The sequence below is a fragment of the Leptodactylus fuscus genome, chromosome 1 (genome assembly GCF_031893055.1).
Source record: "Leptodactylus fuscus isolate aLepFus1 chromosome 1, aLepFus1.hap2, whole genome shotgun sequence".
Taxonomy (NCBI): Eukaryota; Metazoa; Chordata; class Amphibia; order Anura; family Leptodactylidae; genus Leptodactylus; species Leptodactylus fuscus.
In genome coordinates this window covers 200,232,462-200,256,485 of record NC_134265.1, presented here as the reverse complement: position 1 = coordinate 200,256,485, position 24,024 = coordinate 200,232,462, and the positions used below count along the sequence as shown (strand labels likewise).

The 24,024-nt window shown below is 41.3% G+C and overlaps 1 protein-coding gene across 7 annotated transcripts in view; it reads right to left on the bottom strand.

The window, feature by feature from the left end:
- Window positions 1–24,024, bottom strand: part of PIP5K1C (phosphatidylinositol-4-phosphate 5-kinase type 1 gamma) — an 85,122-nt gene that overhangs the window by 56,191 nt on the left and 4,907 nt on the right. For all 7 annotated transcript variants that reach the window (XM_075282074.1, XM_075282065.1, XM_075282082.1 and 4 more), the window contains exons 2-9: window positions 17,635–17,663; window positions 14,454–14,519; window positions 14,239–14,369; window positions 11,242–11,359; window positions 10,141–10,293; window positions 9,602–9,901; window positions 8,759–8,964; window positions 2,758–2,841 (exon numbers count right to left, since the gene is read on the bottom strand). In XM_075282074.1, the coding sequence (XP_075138175.1) occupies window positions 2,758–2,841; window positions 8,759–8,964; window positions 9,602–9,901; window positions 10,141–10,293; window positions 11,242–11,359; window positions 14,239–14,369; window positions 14,454–14,519; window positions 17,635–17,663 (1,087 nt within the window). The remainder of the gene's footprint in view (window positions 1–2,757; window positions 2,842–8,758; window positions 8,965–9,601; window positions 9,902–10,140; window positions 10,294–11,241; window positions 11,360–14,238; window positions 14,370–14,453; window positions 14,520–17,634; window positions 17,664–24,024) is intronic.

Genomic DNA, 24,024 nt, shown 5'->3' with positions numbered 1-24,024 from the left:
GGCGCAGGTAATAATGTAATCCTTAGCCCACGTGGGACAATATTATGCTTGATATAGCTATCTAGAGATTGGACTTCCCACCAACTTCTATAATAGTCTTTATAGATCTTTGTTAACTGCCGAAACGTTCCCTTAAGGGAGGAAGGTCCTAGGCTGGAGACTGGTAACTCCCCCTCTGAGAAAACACTATGTGCTTCACTGAGTAAACTTTCTGTATTGACTGCAGAGAAAACAAAACCTGCCATCCCTTAAATGATGTGAATGAACGCCAATGATGGCACAAAAAACAGACATAAATTCACTGACTTCTCAATACCGAGTACTTTTCTTTGTTACAAAATTCACTGAAGGGAGAAAAAAAAAAAAAACGCCCAAATGCAACAAATGCCCAGGCCTGCTAAATTAATTTCATGCCCTGAATATCCCTTTTAACAACGTCGGGACCAAACCAATTTTCATTTCTGGATTTCTGAATTCTACTCCTCACTTTCTAAAAGCTTTAAAAGATTAAAAAAAATAAATTTAAAACATTTTTTTTTTTTTGCTATCATAGCCATATGAGGGCCTGAATTTTGCAGGACAAATTGTATTTTACATTAGTATATTTTATATGATGTGATGGGAAAACTAGAAGAAGAAAAAAATAATGAGAATAGAGGGAAACTGGAAAAAAAAAACAAAAAAAAACAAGTAGTACCATTTTCATACAGATTTTGCTTTTACTGTGCGGGAAAAGTGACAGATGCATTTTGCGGTGAAAGTTGCAGTTCTTATTTGCCATTTTTCCCCACTATGGTATTCAGCATATAAGATAAAATATTTAATTTATATTTTAATAGTTCAGACATTATCGAGCTGCGGTGATACCCAAAATGTTTATTTAGATCTTTTTTTTGGTTATTTTTATATGTAGAAACGTAACTTGAAACTCCTGGCCCCAATGCAAAATATGTCATGAGAACCCCTTGTGTCATCTAGAATAATGATGTCAGCTAGGAAAAGGGGTTGATTTAAATGTTTTCAAACACACACATATGTACATAGAGATATCTCTCTCTCTATCCACCTATCTATAATAAAACTGGCTATGTTACTTTTGAGCCCTGCCACAACAAAAGCAAAGTAGCATAGCACTGGAAGGTCTGGGACTCTTTAGAAGATTCCCAGCTGCCATGGATACAAAACCAAATTTTCGCCTGCAGAACAAAACAAACTGAAAATAAAAGAACCACTAAGATACCATGATCACTTCTGACCATAGCATCTGTGAGATTAAATGCCGATAATCTTCGCTTTCTCTGATCACATGCATTTTCACCAGTCCCTGCTGTGTAAAGTGTTTTTAAACTACATTAAAAAGCATATTATAAATATCGGAGGATTAACAACTGGATTTTTGTACTCATCATAAAATCCTTTTCTCGTTGTATTCATTGGGGGAGACTGCACCAAGTACCTTGAGTATAGACCTCACCACTATGAGGCTGATACTAGAAGTAAAAAAAAAACAAAACAAAAAAAAACTGCTCTGCCTCCATACTATACCCCTCCGCAGGTGTGTGTGTGTGTATGTATATGACAAAGAGAAAATAAAAAAAGATGCAAGACAGAAAGACCTAAGTCAGGAAGTGTCTGCCTCATACAGACACTAGGTTAAAACTGGCTAGCACAGTGTCTATGGAGAAGGTATACCTGGAGGTAGAGCTAGTGGCCAGGTGTATACCCGCGGTGCTTTGTCCCCAAATGAAATAAGCGAGAAAGTTAAAATTCAACATTTTTAACAACGAAATTGATATTGACCTACATTTACATACTGTTATGGTTGGGTAAAAATGTGATCGGAAAAAACAAGTACTGGTATTTCCATCTCAAGGATCATTCAGACTTGTATTCACTTAACCCATTAACTGCCTTGATCCCCAACTGGGGATCGGGTACTTTTAACCCACCTACGAACGCTATCAGTCATTCAGGAATAGAAAAAGGACATTCACGAGCTCCAGCAGGATGCCACCCGTGATAGGAAACGTAAGCTGATCACATGCATACATTGCCTTTCACACAAAAGATCATTTTCCAGTAGACATCAGGATCACACTGCATCGAACGCAATCAAATGCGGAAACATTGGAAATGCACAGTGTGCAAGAGAGGTGCAAGGAAACAATGTCCTGCATGCAATGTTGGGCTACACATGCAATGCTTTCAAATATGACATCAAACCTAGACAGTGTGTGCCATGATCCCCATTTGGGGATTGGACTAAAATTGCAAATTTTGAGAAAAGGTGATTATGCTGAAACCCAAGCTACATGTTTTTCTTACTATTGGGATGTAGACAGACATAAATAAAGCAAAAATAATTTTTTTAACATTTGGCAGTTAATGGGCTAAACGGAGTCTGTTTAAGTATATCAAGAGAGATCTGTGCCACTTACAACAAGCAAGAGCTCAATGATGGAATGAACTGAAAACCAGTAAGTGAAGGGAAGAAAAGACAGTAGTGGCAGCTGAAATCCTGAGATGAGAAGACCCCTTTAGAAAAAGTCCCTACAATGCAGAAAAGCAGCTTTTTTTCCTTTACAGATTTTGCTGCTTTTTTTGAGCCTAACCTGGGAATGACTACAAAAGAAATAGGAAAATATAAAACAGGAACCCCTTTTATATATATATATCATGCTTTGCCCAGAAATGCATAACTCTGCTACATGCAATAAAGTCTAACTGTTGATAATTTGTAGAGAAACAACCAATTACCTGTAAGACTGCAAAATGTCGATAATTCCTATATACAGTAAAAGACGCTCCCCTTTCCCATTCACAGCTGGAATACCTCCCATTCTAGAAAGAATAGATAGGAGTGTAAATTGTTACATGAATGGTAAAGTACATGTTATCTTGCAATTCAATGTATCTAATTCAAAGAAAGATGAGAACATCAAAACCATCAAACTGGGGTTGTACAATTACAGAGATTTCCTCTTGCCTGACATCAACTGGGTATAGATTGGAAACCCCGTATTGCAAAAGAGATTATAGGTTTAAAAAGTGCTGAGAATGAACAACTAAAAGTCCATGTCCATAACCTTACTGGTTATGTGCAGTAAGGTCTGGTTAAGGTATTTAACCCCTTAAGGACACAGCCCAAAAGTATGTTAAGGACCAGGCCTGTTTTTTCAAAATTGACATGTGTCACTTTAAATGGCAATAACTTTGAGACGCTTTAACTTACACAAGTGATTTTGAGAATGTTTTCTCGTAACACATTATACTTCATGTTAGTGGTAAACACTAATCAATATTTTTGTATTTACTTATTAAAAAAATAGGAAATTTGATGGAAATTTGGAAAAAATTGCAATTTTCAAAATGTGAAATTCTCTGCTTTTCAGGCAGATAGTTATACCACCCAAATACAGTAATAAATATTATCTCCCATATCTCTGCTTTATATCGGCATCATCTTTTGATTGTATTTTAATTTATTTTGGACGTTACAAGGCTTACAAGTGTAACAGCGATTTTCCAGATTTACAAGAAATGTAACTATGTTTGTTTTGTTTGTTTGTTTTACACACTTTATTTTTTTAAACTTTTTTACATTTGTGCTGTAAGCACACTAGAACCTGCGATCAGAGAGGATCACTGGTTCTATACTAACTATAGACTTGCAATACACGTGTATTGCAGTCTATAGAGGAAGCTAACTATGCAGATGCATAGACTAGCTTCCACTCGTCCTGGCATCCAAGGGGTTAATCCTCCCCCCATCGGAGCTCGCTCCGATGGGGGGAGGGATTAAGGAGCAGCATGTAGCTGTAAATTACAGCTCACACAGACTCCTGATACTGCCTAGCTGTAAATTACAGCTCACACAGACTCCTGATGCTGCCGGCACCATGCTTTATAGCCCGGCCAAACCCCTAGGGTGCCATGATCACTATGGATCATGGCAGCTTAAGGGTTAAACAGGGGGGGGGGGGGGGGTCGGTGCAATCACCGTCCCTGCTGCTACAGGGGAAGCCTGGCTGTCAGATACAGCCGGCCTCCCATGGAGATCGCACGGGCTCTGCTTCTGAGCCCGTGCAATCTCAATCACGTACAGGTACGTGGGAATGCGGGAACTGACCACATTCCCTGACGTACAGGTACGTGATTTAGCGTTAAGGGGTTAAAGGGATCCTATAACTCAGACATGATTTTTCTAAGTACCACGTCAGAATAGCCTTAAGAAAGGCTATTTGCCTCCTACCTTTCGTCATCTTCTCCGCGCCACCATTCGCCTACAATCCCGGTTCTTGTCGGTATGCTAATGAGCTCTCTCGCAGCACTGGGGGTGGGCCCCAGCGCTCAGAGAGCACTGGGGGTGTCCCCAATGCTGCGAGAGAACTCTCTCCAGCGCCACCGCCTCCTCTTTAGCAACATCATCTTCAGCCTCTTCTTCCGGCAGTGGCTTGTAACTTCTAAGGCCTCGGGCCTTTGGCAGAGCAGATTGCGCATTCCCACAGGCCACGAGAAAATGTCCGCTTCCAATACTGTTGCTGATGAAGAGGCGGCGGCACTGGAGAGATGCCCCCATTACTGTCTGAGTGCTGGGGCCCACCCCCAGTGCTGCGAGAGAACTCATTAGCATACTGACAAGAACCAGGATTGTAGGTCAACCGCGCGCGGAGAAGACAACGAAAGGTAGGAGACAAATAGACTTTCTTAAAGCTATTCCGACGTGGCACTTAGAAAAAATCATGTCTGAGTGATAGGATCCCTTTAGGGTTTGCAAACACAGTGCTTTCCATACAGAATTTCTAGTGATGTTTAATGTGCATCCATATGAACTGAGAATGTGGTAGATATTTTTAATATAAACTTCAACACAGAAAATGTGCAGCAGTTCACAGCAGCAGTAAATCACACCACAAAAAATATTTTTCACAGGTTCTGTATCTCACAAAAGTGACATTTTTGTACTTATTGCATTATATATTTTCAATCGACAACACTAAACATATGACAAACTGATACAATCTAAAGTAGTCAGTGTACAGCTTGTATAACAGCGTAAATTTGGTGTGCCATGAAAATCACTCAACACACAGCCATTAATGTCTAAACCCCTGGCAACAGCCCTAAGTGAAAATGGACAAATTGTGCCCCAAATGTCAATATTTTATGTGGCCAACATTATTTTCCAGCACTGCCAAAAAGGGGTATTCCCATGTACATAACTATTTTTAAATTTGTAGATAATTCAAAGTGAAACATTTTTGCAAATATAAGTAATTAAACATTGTGCAGAGTTTTAAAGATTTTCTCTAAATATCTTGTGGTGACAGTCTGTTATCTTGATCGGTTGCCAGTGGATACGACTATGAACGCAGGAACTTTCTAGGGTCAGAAAATCAGCCATGATGTCTTTATTGTGGCCGGGATATCTTCTGATACATGTAGTGTACCTGCCTGATAACACAGCTACAATAAGGTAATCATGGCTGGGTTCCTGACAAGTCCCAGACCATAGAATGTTTCTGCATAGGTGGTCGTATCCATTGCAACCAATCAAGATAACAGACTGTCACCACTAAGAAAGTTAGGGAAAACCTTTAAAACTCTGCAGAATTTTTAATTACTTATAATTGTAAAAATGTTTAACTTTTAATTATCTACAAATATAGATATGATTATGTACATGGGAATACCCCTTTAACCCTCTTGGGCATGGAGTTCACTAAAGCGTCACAGGTTGCCACTGGAATCCTCTTCCCCTCCTCCATTAAGACATTACAGAACTGCTGGAAGTTAGAGAACTTGCGCTCCAGCACCTTTCGTTTGAGGGTGCCCCACAGATGATCAATAGGGTTTAGAGCAGGAGACACCTATATTCTCAGTTTCTTTAACAGGGCAGTTGTCATCTTGGAGATGTGTTTGGGGTTATGTTGGAATACTGCCCTGTGGCGCAGTTTCCAAAGGAAGAGGATCATGCTCTGTCACAAGGCATATTGCCATTCACGATTCCCTCATTGAACTGTAGCTCTCCACAGCCAGCAGCACTCATGTAGCCCCAAACCATAACACTACCACCACCATGCTAGACTGTAGGCAAGACACACTTGTCTTTGTACTCCTCACATGGTTGCTGCCTTACACGATTGACCCAACCCGATGGGCTACAGTGACTACCGACCTGTAGCACTGACATCCTACCTGATGAAGGTCCTAGAGAGACTGGTTCTGACACACCTACGCCCCCTAGTGAGCTCCGCTCTGGACCCCCTCCAGTTTGCCTACCGGCCGGGCATTGGGGTAGATGACGCCATCATCCACCTTCTTCATAGAGCTCTCCCTCACCTGGAGAAACCCAGGAACACTGTGAGAATAATGTTCTTTGATTTCTCCAGTGCGTTCAACACCATTCAGCCAGGGCTATTGAGGGAGAAGCTGAACCTTGGTGGTGTGGACCAGCACCTGTCCAACTGGATCCTAGACTACCTGACAAACCGCCCTCAGTATGTGAGAGCCTGGGACTGTGTGTCGGACACTGTGATCTGTAGTACGGGGGCACCACAAGACAGTTCTTGCCCCATTTCTCTTCACACTGTACACTGCTGACTTTAGGCACAACTCATCCAGCTGTTACTTACAGAAGTACTCCGATGACTCTGCTATAGTAGGCCTTATCACTGATTGTGACGATAGAGAATACAGAGACTTAAACCGGGACTTTGTTGAATGGTGCTAGCGGAACCACCTCAGGATTAATGCTGGGAAGACCAAGGAGATGGTGGTGGACTTTAGTAAACGGAGAAGTCGTCCGACCCCGGTGGAGATCCAAGGGACATGCATTGAGATAGTCAGGACCTATAAGTATCTGGGTGTGCTCCTCAATAATAAACTAAACTGGGCTGACCACCTGGAGGTGCTGCACAGAAAGGGCCACAGCAGACTCTACCTGCTCAGGAGGCTGAGGGGCTTTGGAGTCCAGGGGCCTTTTTCAACTCTGTGGTTGCTTCAGCCATCTTTTTCAGTGTGGCCTGCTGGGGGAGCAGTATATCAACCAGGGACAGAAATAGACTTGACAGGCTGATCAGAAGGGCCAGCTCTATCCTGGGGAGCCCCCTGGACCCAGTACAGGTGACGGGTGACAGAAGGATACTGTCTGTGGTGACCTCCATGCAGTAGCACAAATCCCATCCCATGTATGGGACCTTGATGGCACTTGGCAGCACTGTAAGTGACCGTCTGCTTCACCCTAAGTGTGAGAAGGAGCGCTATCGCAAGTCTTTCCTTCCAACCGCGACCAGGCTGTATAATCTACATCAGACCAAGCGAAGACACTCCGCACAGAGAACTAATGATTAGGATTATGAAGTCCTCCTTCTTTCTTCTTCTGTTCCTTAGCTGCTATGGACTCCTAGTATATCTTCTCAGCTTATGTGTGTCTACTTCCGTAATATATTACTGTGTATTATCCTGTATCTGTATTACTATGCTGCTGTAACATACTGAAATTTCCCCACTGTGGGACTATTAAAGGATTATCTTATCTTGACACCATCTGAATGAAATAAGTTTATCTTGGTCTCATCAGACCACAGGACATGGTTCAAAGTAATCCATGTCCTTAGTCTGCTTGTCTTCAGCAAACTGTTCGTGGGCTTTCTTTGCATTATCTTTAGAAGAGGCTTTCTTTTGGGATGACAGCCATGCAGACCTATTTGATGCAATGTGTGGCGTACTTACTGAGCAACAATTCTGGCAGCACTGATGCATAAATTTTGCAAAGACAACACTTGAATATGACGCTGAGCAGAGGCACTCAGCTTCTTTTGTCGACCATGGCAATGCCTGTCCAGAGTGAAACCAGTTGTTAAGCCACTGAAAGTTCTTGGCCAGAGTGCCACAGCTCAGTTTCAGTGTGTTGGCAATCTTCTTATAGCCTAGGCCATCTTTACATAGAGCAACAATTTTTATTTTTATTTATTTTTTTTAAGATCCTCAAAGAGATCTTTGCCACTAGGTGCCATGTTAAACTTCCAGTGACCAGTATGAGTGTGTGGGAGCGATAAACACCAAATTTAAGACATCTGCTCCTTGGTAACACGAGCTTGTAGCACGACACTAGGTAGGGAAAATGACAAATTGGGCACAATTTGCCCAATTTTACTCAGGGATATACTCACTTTTGTATCCAGGGGATTAGACATTAATGGCTGTTTGTTGAGTGATTTTGAGGGCATACTATTATACAAACTATATGCTGACTGCTTTAAAAAAAAAAAAATTTTAAAGTCTAAATTGTGAGCCCCATATAAGCCTCACAATGTACATTTTTCCCTATCAGTATGTTTTTTTTTTTTTTTTTTTTTTTTTTGAGTATGGGAGGAAATCCACGCAAACATGGGGAAAACATACAAACCTCTTACAGATGTTGTCCTTGGCAGGATTCAAACCCAGGACACCAGCACTGCAAGGCTGCAGTGCTAACCACTGTGCTACCATGTTGCCCCATACTGACCGCTTTAGACTTTATCAAAGTGTCTTCTTCAATTTTCAACATTCCAACTCTCAGTTTCAGGAAATGCAAGGTCAGCAATACTATACCTCTGTTGGATCTTTACAGGAGTAATGAGATCAAAAGATGTCAATTGGTGCTGTTGAATCGCCACTTTTTTTTTTTTTTTTTTTTTTGGGGGGGGGGGAAATTTTAAGATTACAGCAGAATAACATAAAAAAATTAATTCTTTGTAGCCACGACATGACTTACGTGTCATCAGTATCTATAGATTCCCCACGGGCTGCTCCTCCCTGAATGGATTCCATTGCTGTAGAGTACAGTGCCTTCTGTGCAACTGGCCGCTTCTCATCAGCTTGACTCTGTGCTCCGTCAGTTTGTTTCTCCCTTTCTTGTTGCTCTATGTTGTGCACCCCTAATAGAAGACTGTAATCCATTATCTTGAAGCTTTCTAAAACCTAAAAAAGAATAACATTAATAAATGGCAGCATCATCATTAACAATTGTACACTTTCCATGAGGTACACTATACACTACGTTAGGAAAGGCTAACAATGAGATTAACACATTACATAAGATTAATTTAATGGTCACTAACTTTTCAGACAACTTAGTATCAAATTAACTTTTCTTTTTTTTTTTTTTTTTAAACTCCCCTCCTTCATAATGGTACCATGTAATATTCCAGATATTGTACTGAGGTGCTGGAAAAAAATTCTGAATGGGTTGATAATTAGACAAAGTTTTATTATGTTTTTAAGGCACTCTCTGTTGGGGCCATAATGACACATTACCTGGATTCTAAGGCGTGTCACAACTACGGAGATACCAAAATTTGTATAAATTTTGTTGAGTCACCATATTCTGACCTGTATTTTTTATATTTCGGTATACAGGACTGTACAAGGATTTTTTTTTTTGTGCGAGGCCATATGTTCTTTTTCTTCATACAATTTTGGGAAATGTCTTGAGATTTTTTGATCTCTTATCCTAAATTTTTTGGAAAGCAAAATAGCGATAAAATATGGAGAAATGAATACCTGTGTTGTGATAAATGAACTTCAGCCAGCAAACCCAGCATAGTAAAGAACTTACCAAACAATCTCTCTGCAGGGTCTTAACCAGTGCGCTGAATGTGTCATTATCGAGGAGCAGTCCTTCTGGAGAGTCCTGCATGAAATCCAGGTCTTTGTATGTAGGACTGCGTTTCTCTCTTTCCTTCTTAGATGCACGTCTCTTATACGTAGAACCCTTCAAGTCATATTTGTAATGCATGCGGACCACTCTCGGCAAGATGTTGTTCATGACTACAACTCGGATATTCTTTCCTCCAGACTGCACACAATACAATCCGTAGAACTTGGGGAGAAGTGTCCGTGGGTTCTGGTTCAGGTTCTGATTTAATTTAACACAATGTCATAATGTATATAAGAACCAATAGGTACATGTAACATTGTTGATATGCACATAATTTATGGCATTAACAAATGTCTACGATCACTAAGGTGTTAATGCTAATATGCCATTGCTCAGCAATCATTTTAACAAAATATGCTTTACTTTAACAAGCAGATTTTTGATTTACTCTTGGTGGCCAAAATCTCAGTTCTGAGATTACAATACAGAAAGCATACCATGTAATATCCAGGTAACAGTTTCTGCAGGAACTCTGCTTCTTTATGCATAACGGTCTTGATAATGAATTCATCATCACTAGTGACATAAAATAGAGATCCACTTGCCCCAGGATTGGAAAGTTCAATGAGAGGTTCATTGCAGAGCGAATACTGGAAATTAAAGCAGCAAAAACTTTTAGAAGTACCTACGCATGCTTATATTACATATACAAATTCATTTATTAACCAGGACTACTCCCTTTCATAGCCATCCCACTTAAGAAGGAAAAAATTCAACTAAAAATGAAAACCATACTTCATATCAAGCATTTCAAAAGACAGGATAGAAAGGAAAACAAAATTACTCTCCACTAATACCCCGATGTAGTCATTGAAGTGTTGTGTATTTATATTGCACGTGGTCAAGGTGGATATAAGGAAAGCAATTAACATGACCTGTAATTATTTCCCAATCTCCCCCATATCTTCCATGACAGCATCATGGACTTGATTATTAAGGGCGTCCTCTTAAATCAGAATTTCACCTTTAAGAAACTTTACCAGGACTCAACAACTGAAGGCAATATTTAGAGAGACAGAGAAAAGAGAATATGTGTGACAGAGCAAGCACTCAAGGAGTCATCGCCTCGATCAGAGAGGAAATCTGTAACCTAGGCATTAAGCTGTAAACATAGGAGGCATATTTAGCTGTATCTGACAAATGGAGCGAGATACCTAAAGCAATCTATTGGCTAAAATACTGCTTCAAGTAAGCTGCAAGTCTGGATACAATCCTTGAGAAGAAGATAACCTTTTAAGCACTATAGGATCCATATCAATATTAGGGTTTACAGTATATTATGACTGCAAAATCTTGACCTAGGATAGTTTTTCTAAACTATTTAAACAATTTGGTCTAAGGACATAACTCAATGGCTACAGAACTGTAAATAATCCCGAGGTACAATATTTTTTGTAATTTTTAGAGGATCATTTGAAAATTCAAGAATTGAGAATCAAAGGAATAATGCAATTTTACAGGGAATCAGCAGCAAATTCAAGTCACTATAGAGCCCCACTCCACAACATTAAGAGAAACAAATCAACATTCACACTCACCAAATAGTCATCTGGTCGAATTCCAAAAAGTTCTCGAAAATATCGGAAAGCCACAGGGGCATAAGTCTTAAAGCGAAAGTCTGGGTAATGATGGGCAGGAGTTAGATTACTGCCTTCGCTGCCAATTAACCAAAAAAGTCAAGATTAATGAAAGGCCTTAAAGAAAGCCATGAAGAAGAAAAAAAATCATTAGGTAACGATCTTAAGCACTTCAGTACCGGGCCAATTTGTGGTCCAGGACCAGACACAATTTTAGTTTTTTTTTGTATGTGCAGTTTTGAGGGCTATAACATTTTTCTCATATGTCTCATTCAACTGATTTTTGTGTCTTTTTCAGTGACACGTAGGGTTTTATTTTTATTTTTGAATGTATTTTAATTTTTTTTTTTATATCCGGGAAAATATAGACAAAATAGGAGGGAAATCGTGTCTGGTTTTCACTTTTTAAATTTTTTTTATTTAATAACACAAAATGCTATTGAAAAAACTTTATAAAATAGTTTTTCCTCTCCGTTACTTTTTATTTTGTATGGTGTCATTGGGGGTGGGGCTATAACCTTTAATAGTGTTTTATTGGAGTATTATTTTATTTAATTTTTAAATTATTTTATTTACATTTCTTTTTTAACTTTTCTATTACCGTATATACTCGAGTATAAGCCGAATTTTTCAGCTCAGTTTTTGTGCTGAAAAAGCCCCCCTCGGCTTATACTCGAGTCAGCAAAAAAAAAAAAAAAAAAAAAAAATTTTTTTTTTTTTTTTTTTTTTTTAGGAGGGGGAGTCTATGACCAGCCACAATATCAATGTATAGAATCTCCCATAAAATAGTGCAAAAGAAAAAAAAAAAAGATTTAAAAAAATAAAAGTTGTAAATCCCTCCTTTCCCTAGAATACATACAAAAGTAGAAAATGACTGTGAAACACAAACACATTAGGTATCCCTGTGTCTGACAGTGCCTGGTCTACTGAATATAGGGGATCTGAAGTGCTCCTGTTCCATCGGGAAGGGGTTAATAGGAGCACTGCAGATACCAGGCTGAATTCCAAGTGGGGGGAAAAAAAAACCCAGTCCTCAAGCTCAGGGAAGGGGCAGACAGACAACCAAAACACCCCCTCCCCTTCCCCAGCACCTACTGCACCCAAAAACTCAGACCATTTTAATTTTTGAAATTTTCCAGTAGCTGCTGCATTCCCCCCCCCCCCCCCCTCGGCTTATACTCGAGTCAATAAGTTTTCCCAGTTTTTTGTGGTAAAATTAGGGGGGTCGGCTTATATTCGGATCGGCTTATACTCAAGTATATACGGTACATTTTTTTTTATTACCTTTGGGGACATCTGATCACTTTTTTTTTTTTAGTATTGGAGACTGATTTCCCCTGCAACTGGGGCTGGTACCCTGTTTCCCCGAAAATAAGACATCCCCCAAAAGTAAGGAATGGGGGAGGTTTTGTTAAATTGCCTAATATAAGGCACCACCCCCCGAAAATAAGACATCCCCAAAAACACTGCAGCCGGCAGAACACTATGCACGATGCTCCGTGTGCACAGGTATGCTGGCTGCTGCCTCTGCTGTGATACCACTGTTCCTGCTGCTGTAAGATGAGCTGGGAAAGCATCGTATGTTGCGGGGAGTCCACTCTCCCAGCTCATCCCACAGCAGCCGGAACAGTGGTATCACAGCAGAGGAGGCAGCCAGCTTTCCTGTGCACACGGAGCACAGCGTTCAGCCGGCTGCAATGCCCACTAAGTGAGGCTCTCCGGCACAACCGCCGGAAGCCTCGCTAATCTCTGCTAAGCCCCGCCAACCACTTCCACCATCGTGACCAACAGCAGCACCAGTGCTGCTATGAAGATGGGGAAGGTAACTAGCATACCTCCCCCCCCACCACCACCTCTTGCACCACCTACAACCGGCAGTCATGCCAGCACTCCATTAAGGAAGCGCCGGCATGACTGCCGATCGTCCCCCGCTCCATAAGACATCCCCCGAAAATAAGGTCATATATTTCGGAAGAGAATTTAATATAAGACACTGTCTTATTTTCGGGGAAACATTTACATTTAGCCTCAGTTGCAGGAGGAATACAGCTTCCTGCACGCTGTTCTTATACTTCTAGAGCTGATCTGGGTCCTGTAGGACTCAACAGCTCTTAGAAGACGCTGACACCAGTGAATCACATGACCGCCGGGTTAGAAGGCGGCCGCATCATGGCGGCGCCCATTGCTCTGTATACAGCGCTCATTGAGCACTGTATACACAGCGATCAAGAAGGCAGGGAAGGTAATAAACCTTCACTGCCTTCTCTCTGGAAGCTCCGGGTGAAGTTACAGCCGGCTCCCAGTATCATCAGCTGCCTGATCTCGTGCAGCTTCTGTGTTCTGATTGGACGTACCGGTACGTCCTGTCAGAACAAGGCAGCCACCTTCCGGACGTTTATAGTCTATGGACGGTTCGGTAGTGGTTAATCTGTACTTCACTGTGCATTACCAACATTCTTGTCACATGTGCTGTGAAATATCCTCTGTTTTACCAGATGCAATGTGCATGTGCGAATGCATTACAGTGGACTCACCTGATGGTGAATAATTTTCTACACATTACATGAATGGGCGGCTGTGGTTTATAAATGTTTAAGTCCATAAACTCCAGCTGCATAATGACTTGTCAGTAGTTTAGTAGTCCCAAACAACTGGAAGGGTTACCTTTAATAATAGTGGTGCATCATAGGAAGTTCATGCAACAGGAACAGAAACCTATTACATCTAGGATTTGGATTAGATTTCAGGTATTACAACTTTTTATTTTATGATTTAAGTAATATGTGGGGCCATGAAGGCCACACCGCGCCCTCCACCTGGTCCTCGCCTACTATTTTTTTTCAATAAATTGGCAGAAAAAAAAAGAAAACATTTTTTGTATACAAATGTTTAAAACAACAAGAAGTACACCTTTTTAGCTTCCATTATTATTTTCATGAATGTGCCCCATTTCCTCACCTAGGAAAAAAGATGCTTTCAACTACATAGAAATCTTGCATCAGGACATCCCTTTCTGGTTTGGAACTTAGGTTGCCTACAGTATATCCGATACCCAACTGTATGGCACCTTTTAATGTTGATGATGTGGTCTGTGGAAAACACAAATATGTGGGATAAGTAAAATTGCCTAAATATGAACTATTGATCTGATTGATGAATATGCATTATCTAACCTTTTTATAGGTGGTTTCTCCTGAGGCATCAACTCCACGGTGCCCAATTTTCTTTCCAGCTCCTGGCTGCATAGATAAAAGACAGACTTAATGTAAAGACAAGATAATAAGAAGCAATCGCTATAACTGCATTAAAAAACACGTCCTGCTAAACAGTTGCCCAGATTATACATTACATGGGAGAAAAGCATTAGGGCATCTACACAGTGAGAAGAAATGTATTATCTGAAGCTCTGTACACCCATCTTAATCAACTGGCATGAACTGTACCTAAATGCAGATCTATGCCAGCCAGCAACTGGTGGAGATGTTGTATAGAACCCAGTTTTGGCATGAGTAAGTTTGTCAAGCTGAGGTGTCCCTGCCCCGGCCACTTAGGGAAAAAGTTGCGAGCGGGAACTAGAAAAAGTGAAGCGGCACAAAATAATGGTTGTGAGCCAAAGATGCCACATCTAGTCCTTTCTAAACCACCTTTTTGCCATACAGAATAGTAAAATTGCATTCTAAGAGTAGGTTCACATTGCTTTTTTTTTTTTTTTTTTGAAGCTTAAAAAAGCAGCTCAGTTGTGAGGACCCAAAGTGTTTTAGGAGGTTGAGGTACAGGCCCTGAGAGAGCCAGTCACATCCTGCCACACCAGGCGCATACAGCCTTGCTTTTCTGGACCTTGCTTTCTGCACTGAAGCACAGTCATGCTGATACAGAAAATGGCCTTCCCTCAACTGTCCATTACAATACAATTGTCCAATATGTCTTGGTATACCGAATATTAAGATTTCCTTCACTGGAAGGAAGGGGCCTAGACCAACCCCTCAAAAACTACTTCACAGCGCTGTTCTTCCTCCACCAAACTTTATATTCACCGATACTACGCATCTGTAAACATAACCTTCATTAGGTCTATGGAAACTTGGTGGCTAAAAATAAACCAATGTGCAAAAGAATAACAACTATAGATGCCATGGGTAATATTCCAAAGTGTGGGCAAGTCTAGGTGTATCTTTCATGTAATATAAAAGCGTTATAGAGAACTCCTTTCAGTCACCATATCTGACCCTAACCAATAAAATGTAATGCGTCTTCCCTCTATGCTACTTTATCAGGGGAATTAGAAAGAAAATGAGGCAAACTAGTCACGTGGGCTGCACCAAAATAGCCAAGCCTCCAAAATTTATACCGTGTACAATGCTGTCAGTAAGACAACATTCACCAAACCCATACTTGTCCATCAGACTTCTGTGATGAATGATGATTCTCTACCTAGAACATGTTTCCACACCAAAGACCACTGGCGGCATGCTTTACACCACTCCATCTGACGCCTGGTGTTGTGCTGCATGATGTAAGGCTAGCATGCAGCTGCTCAGCCATGAAAATACATGCTATGAAGCTCCAACTGCAGCCTTTACGCAGATGTTAATGTCTGAGGAGGTTACTCCATTGTTGGCACTTATCTACTATGTGCTCAGTATTTGGCAACTGTGCTCTGTAAGGCCACGTTCACACGGCACAAAATGGATTCTGCGTGTGAATATACTGCGCGGCTAGCCACGACGGAATGCCAATGCAGTGCACCGGCATCTCGTTGCAGCATTCCGCTCCAGATTAGGCCCGAATTAATGGTCCTCATCGGGAGAGAGTCTCGCGCTGCAGATGCTGCGGCTGAGTCAGCTGCGGAATCCATAGCAAGACAGGGCATCTTGCTTTTTTCCCTGCTACTAGCTAGTGGAAAAAAGAAGCAAGCAGCTCCCACTGAAGTCAATGGGAACCGTTTTGGCAGGGGGATTCCACGTCACAATCCGCTGCCAAAAAACTCCATATGAACTAGCCCTAACTTTATGCAGTCTGCCACTTTGTGGCTCTGGTTCCTAAACATGGCCACTTTTCAGTAATACCGCTTGTCGATGGTGGGCCATCTTGGAGGAATTACATTTCTAACTAACTTCCTTCCTGCAAAAGTGACCTGTACCTTCACAATTGTTTGTAAAGTTGACGGCATGGTTAGGTGCAGGATTCTATACACCTGCAGTAATGGGAGTGAACAAAGCATCTGAATCAGCTGCGCCCCAATACTTTTCTATAAACAGTGTACCTCAATACAGCCAAGTTTACAAAGTGCATTTTTTTTAAAATGTTGCTTTTCTAATATCACTTTACTATTGTGTTTCTCCAAAAATAAGACAGGTTCTTATATTATTTTGTTCTCTGTAAAAAGGGTTAGTGCTTATTTTCGGGGTAGGTCTTATTTTTAAGGTACCAAAGTGAATCAGAATCTGTTCTGATTCGCTCCGTAAGACTCTTGTAAAATGGTTAGGGTTAGTAACCATAACTTACATTCACAATTGATGGTGCAGTGTCAGTGGGTCCTAAATAAACTTCCTGGCACTCTTTAAACATTTGGTGTGGCAGTGGCCCCATGCCCTCTCCACCTCCTTTCCTTTACACTAAGAGGGAGGTGCTGCAGTTAAATGACTAAGTAGGTGGGAGCGGGTAGGGTTAGCACCTGACATCTAGTCACATAGGTGCTCAAGCACACAGCAGAATAGTGGCCCGGAGGACCTAGGAGCTGCAGCACTTGGAATATGGGCTCAGGAGGAGATAGTAGGGAGCTGGACAGCTGATTTTGCCCTGCTGTGACAGGAGGTAGGAGGGCACTTATCCAGGACAGCTGGGAGCTGCGGTATGTCTACTCTCCATCTGTGATGTCACGTAACCTATCGCTGGTGGCACTGACTGTAACTAGGGCTGATTTTTGGAATAGGGTTTATATTTCAAGCCTACTCAAAAAAAAAAAAAAAAAAAAAAGTAAAATCAAGTAGGGCTTATTTCCATGGTAGGACTTATTTTAGGAGAAATAGGGTATGTATATCACTTTTGAGCTAATGTCTATTGAATGGAAAACTCTGATTTACTGGCATAGTCCAATGTGCTTTGCAGATCACAATAAAATGTCTGATACCAGTGGTGGCATTGGTATAAGATCTTCCATGGCTGTGGTCTTCAGCAGACAAGTATGCGATTACCTGCATAGTTGCACAATAGTCAATAAATAAAGCATGTTGGCAGTCCCATGTATGCTGGAGTATTGGGATGGAACTACATATGGCCAGTGAATTTGCTACTAGATGTTTCTTAATCTGAAATTCAGAAATGAATTTTCTAAATGCATAAAATGTTTCTTACCTCAGAAGCTGCTCTCTTTCCAATGACATCTGTTAAAGAGTACAGAGAAATATATTAGGGTACAACTGAAAAAAGCTCTTACATCATATAACCTCCATGTTATTGACATAACTATTGGAAATATATGTACAGTATGGTTACGGTATAGGTATACGCTAAAAATGGATCCATTATATTTTTACAATCTATTTGGAAGCATTTCATGGTTTCCTTTTTTATCTCCTTTTATTTTTTTACAGTATGGAATACCACAGCAAACTGTGCTATCCTATGCAGCGCTATCCAGTAAAAAATGAACCCTGGGTAGTATATGTATATTTTTATCACAGTCCCTATGGGTAAGAAATACCACTGTATGGCATGCAGTGCAGACTTCCAATTACCTTATACACAGGAAGCTAGATATACATTGCTGATGTGTTGTTTACCCACCAATAGTATACAAAGGGACCATGACATGGTCATTATAGGGCCCAGATTATATTCTCAGTGTACTGCAGTGAATCTAGAACCATAACTACATAAAGTATATTCATAAAGGAATCTTGAATTGATATATTAGCCTCATACAACAATCCCCTTATTCCCCTGATTGTTAAAATATGCACTGCAGACAATACATGGTGACCAATGCAGCCCTTACTGGCTTGGTCTTATGCCGGTGTAATATGACATATTTTTCAATAAAATCAGAATGTCTTATTGATGTTGTGTGACAGGTTTAATATCTAACTGATTTCCTGCTGTCCATCTATAGAATAATTTTGGTTACTGATCAGTTGCTGAACATTCCTTTTATTCCTGTTGTCCCATAAATGGTCATTTTATAGCCCAAAACACACAGAGTCCAGGAAGGGCCCTCACAAGGTACTATAAAAGTCTATTGTCTACTGTGTTAGTTGGTTTCAGCGGGACAGGTCATCAAATGAGGTGGTTGTATATTAACAGCAGAATATGCAGCAGGACTCCCTTTCTTGTCAAGTGAACCACTTTGCATTATTTGTGATCTGCAGTCAAGTATTATCTCTGCATTTAATAAACACCTATTTTATTATATTCTGGTGTGATTATTGTCATTCTGTTTACATTAACCCGTTATATAAAAAAAAAAGTTTTCATTGTGATAAAGGGGGTTGGCCACTTTCAGACCAATAGTGAAAGACAAATAATATGGTTTGTATACAAAAAAGTTCGACAGTTTTCCAATATATTTCTGTATCAATTCCTCACAGTTTCTAGATCTCTGCTTGCTGTCATTCATTCTGCTAACGCTCAGTGGAAACAAATCGACCGACAGTCACGTGACCGACCCACAGGTGCACAGCGCATTGCCAGGAAGATGTGCACCTGTGAGCCCATCACATGACCACGACTCATTTTTATCCACTGGCAGTAAGCAGAATGAATGACAATAGGCAGAGGAGTAGAAAACTGAGGAACTGATACAGAAAGTAAATTTGAAAACGGTACACTGTTTTATTATACAAATAACATTTGACTCAATATTGGTCTGAAAGTGGACAACCTCTTTAAGGCAGTCGAGTACAAGAAATTTTTAGATAATTTGAACAGTATAAACTGAGAACAAGAATTCATTTTTTGTGGATTTGGGAAACTGCATCAAGTTGATACACTATGGGATACCGAGGATAGATAATAGTGTGCCTGCAGTCAAATGTTTGCAGCTTCAATTTTTGTTGATACCCTATTACACTATGATTTTTCTGTTTATAACGGTAATAGGATAAACAAAGTGAAATAAACAAAACAGTCAATTTCTAGAAGTCTAAGAACAGTTCCTAAAACGCCCATGACTACTTAGTCTAAAATTTTCCCATTATCTTTCTCAAGCTTAAAACTGTGCCTAAACGCTAGTGATTGTATTTTAAGGTACACGTCCACCATATACCATTGGCTTTAGGCTGGTCTTACACGACCGTAACGTAAGTCCGCAATTGAGGGTTTTCAATTGCAGACACATTATATTCAATGCAGTCTCTTACACCACCGGATATTTTATCCGTGGTGTGGCCAGGCTACAACCGTGGTTCACAATTTATAGAGCATGTTATCCCCGTGAATTGTGGCACTGCACGGACTCGCCAATAGAACTCTATGGGCGAGTGCGGCAGGACATGGACATCTGCGGAGTCTATGTTGCCGATAATGCAGACCGTAGAATCTTTATGGTCGTGTAAGACCAGCCCTACTGTCAGTTCAGTAGACATGCTAGGCATTCACATTACATACATTTGTGGCATAAGACATAATTTGATAGTTATGGGCCCCACCTAGCTACAGAATAGGGGTCCCCAACCTGCCTGGTATAACTACTGCCGCACAAAAATGACACACTCCATTCACTTGTATTGGGAGACTGAAAACAGGAAAGCAAGTGTACATTATTCTATCTGGAATTTTACAGTTACCAGAGACATTTGTGCACGTGTGGTCATGTCTGCATTCACTGTAGCTGCAGCACCAGCCACAATAGGTAAATAGGACAAGGAGAACCCAGTTCTAGAGATATCCTTTTAAAGGAGTGTTCCAACTCATCATTTTATTTAATAGCACTGCTGAAGGGCACAAATATAATAACTCTTAACTCTCCTGTGCCCAGGTCTCAGTTTTCATTGCTGCCAATTGTATACAGGTCTCCTGGCTGACAAACCAGTGATGTCAAGTTTGTGCTATTGGCAACTCTGGTCCTTTGAATGGAGGTCCCCCATCTGTCCAGTCACAGGCCACAGCAGCACCCCTTCACAACCAGCATGTCCTAGCAGTCATGTCACGTTTGAGAAGAGGTCACCACTGAGGGTTGTCATTGGCTGCAGTAGTCTCCTGGAGCTGCCAGTGGTGGAAACAGAGGGCCACAGAGAGAAGAATACTCATGTGTTATGTTTATATGCCATGTAAAAGAATTATTAATAAATAAAAATAGAAACCGCACAATCCCTTTAATATGGCACAAATTATGCCAAAATGTAAAATTGTGCATTTTGGCATATCAATAAAACATTCGTTGAACAAAAATAAAAATATGCACCAAGGAGGATTTGTATGTGTAATAATGATATATGCAAGTGATTACAATATTACAGCAAAAGGATATGCTTATTGGCAAAACTCTACAAGTGAAAGAAGGTTCGCTGCCTCTAGCCTGTATACAAGATAGCATGGAGGCAAACAGGTTCCTTATGGAGCATCACATTTATCCACAGATGTTGCTGCTGGGTCTATAGGTCCTGCACACTTGTTGCCAAAGCTGACATCCCAGCTAGTCCCATAAATGCTAAATGTGGTGACCAAGCAGAGCGTGATCCTGGTAGCTGGAAGCTTTGCCATGAGAGGCAACATGTCGCTGCTGGATGTCCTGCACATATCATTGAGTACTTGGTGACAATCATATCACTCCTAGAACAGACCATCATATGTGATGGCTCCCTGCAGCTGAGCCAATGTGTTGCTCCACAGCAAAGGCAGAGTTGAAGTTCCCACGAAACCATCATCAAATCCCAAACAGAACCTGGATTCATCTGTAAAACAATACAGTTCCAGTCCGCAGCAGTCTGAGTTTGTCATAACACCACTGCACATGAAAGCAACAATGGCTGGTTGTCAATATGAAGACAGGAAATAGGCCTTGTGACACCAAATTTCCTTCTGCTGAGCAACTGGAAATAGTCTAAGCCAGGGGTCCTCAAACTGCAGCCCGAGGGCCACATGCGGCCCACCAAGCACTTCTGTCTGGCCCAGCCGACAATGCTGGCAGGCGTGCATTTATAATGAAGCTCCTGGGGAGCTCGGGCCAGGCCATGGAGCGCACTTCACTTTACCTATTGGAGGGCACCGCTCCCGATGTCTGTGCGTTTGCTCTGCCTCCGGCCCCCTATTTAAAAAGTTTGAGGACCCCTGGTCTAAGCAGAGACGGGGTGTGTAATGAAGGTACAACAGAGTCTGGACAGGGGACAAGAAAACTGTGGGAGACGCTTATGCCCTTCAGCGGATCAAACAATCCTCTCTACTGGTGGTCTCTCTGGAGCCTGTGTGCCCTCACATAACCATTGATTCCAACACCACCTAACAGCTAGGTCAGAACCACCGAGATGCCAGGCAATTCATCAAAAAAAAAAACCCCAAAAAAACAAAAAAACAATCCTGTTTCTCTCAGTCCGATCAAACAGCCACTCTCCAAGTCTATCAACTGGGAATATGTCTCAACAAGAGGTACACCAACAAAAGTAAGCCTCTGAAAGCCTTTTATTAACTTTTCTTATAGGGCAGCGAGTGAAGCCCATCTATGCCCTTTTGTGGCGAGTTCTAATTAGACCACACAGGTAACCATTTACATGTCTGCCTGAGACATAAGAACGCTGAATTCTGCAGCAATCTGACATTTCGATCAAGGTGCATTTATTATGTCGATGACAGTACAATTTAGTGCCATGGCCTGTTAAACCCTAGATCCCTGATGGCTAACCTATGGCACGTGTGGCACAGGTGACACACTGAGATGTTTTTGCTGACACGCAGCAATCTGACAGCATCCTGACGTGGGACATCTCTCCTGCTTCTTGCTAAGAGTGCATCATGAACAGCGGCCATCTTACCTCCGTTAGTGAAATTGGAGTTAGTGATAGGCAGTGAAGCCAGAGCACCCACCCGCACTAAATTTATTGCACATAGACATCTGGGAACACTAGAACTGTGTCCCAAAATTGTCCTGTCAGCAGCAGACGGATGGACCAAGGGCCATTCCAGTGACTACAGGGGGATAGGAGACTCATCTCAGGCGGGTGTCCTACTTATACCCTGGCCATTATCTTAAAACAGCTACCAAAATCTCACCCTGCTGCCAGTGTACTCACCACAGTTACTGCTCAGAAATACTAGGGGAAGGGAACACCCCATCACAGACAGTTAACCGCGCCAAGACCTCAGTGTGCTGCCACTGTACCCCCACCAACGTTACCGCTCAGCAATACTGGGGAAAAGAATACCCCATCAGAGACAATTAATTCTTCTGAGACCTCACTGTGCTACCACTGTACCCCAAAAATGTTACTACTCAGCAATACTGGGGGAAGAGAACACCCCATCAGAGATTTAACTCTGAAAAGACTTCACTGGTCTTGTAGTGTATGGAACACCAACCTTCAATTGAATATTTTACAAATGAAATTCAGCAACAAAAAAAAAGTCACTAAGGGAGCATTCACACTTGCGCCCCGTGTCAGTCTATCGGGTTTCCGTACTATTCCCCAGAGAAACTGCATATGGAGACTGTTTCCCAGCGGGCATTTTTTTTTTTGCTAGACACAAAGTCGGACATGCAGGACTTTGTGTCTGAAAAAAATAAAAACGGTTTCCCCGCGGAGAGGCTGCATGCTGACACCGGCTGTTTGTTTTTAAAACTGACATCCGTGAAAACGTCCCCTATGCAGTTTCTCTGGGTAATAGGACGGAAACCCAGCGGACTGACACAGGGCGCAGAGGGGCGCAAGTGTGAACGCCTCCTAAACAATAAAATAAAGAATTGGTTTTGCTTAATTAAAAAGTACAGTACATATATTAAAAATATAACTTTGTTAATACAGCTACAAATATCATAAAATTATGGATTCAGTCATACATGTTGCAATATTAAAAGTGGGGCATGATATCTAGAAGAGTTCACCACATACCTAACTTCTCTACCAGTCCCACAGATTCACAATGGAGTTTCCCTTTAATTCCACATAATATTAAAGTCCCTGTCCTATTCTATTTCATGAACACTACTAACATGCGTTACATCGCTTTTAATGACCCCAACCCATATCAATGCTGCATTAGTATAATACAGTGTCTCCTTTCAAAGAGGTTCTTAAGGTTCTTTCTTTTCCCGCACCTTACACCAAGACACAACTGAGCTAAACAATTGTCATTAGATTAAATCATCTGCCGTGGAATGAATATGCATCCATTCCCCTGTCTGTACTCAGAAAAACTCTTTATTTGTTCCTTTAATGTATCCCCGTTATTGCTTCTGCCCATAAGCAGTGGAGAGCAGATGAGGAGGATTAGATGAGAACAGATTTAGGAGGGGAAGTTCAGAATGGCAGTGGCTGGATTTAGTCTCAGGAAGGAGGGAGTATGAAAGATTAGTCGGCTGATGACATCATCTCTGTATACAATCTGTATGCTCTGCTAAACCGTATGTGCTGAGAGCAAGCTCTGCTGCCCAATTAAAACCCCAGCAACCAATGCATGAAATAAACATCTTAGCACTGGTTGCTGATTCAGACTACAATCCTTAGTCTTTCTTACACCGTGTCAGAGCTAGAGATTTCTCAGAATCCAGGTAGCTATGTCACTAGAGGATCAACATCTAAGAGTTGGATACAAGTT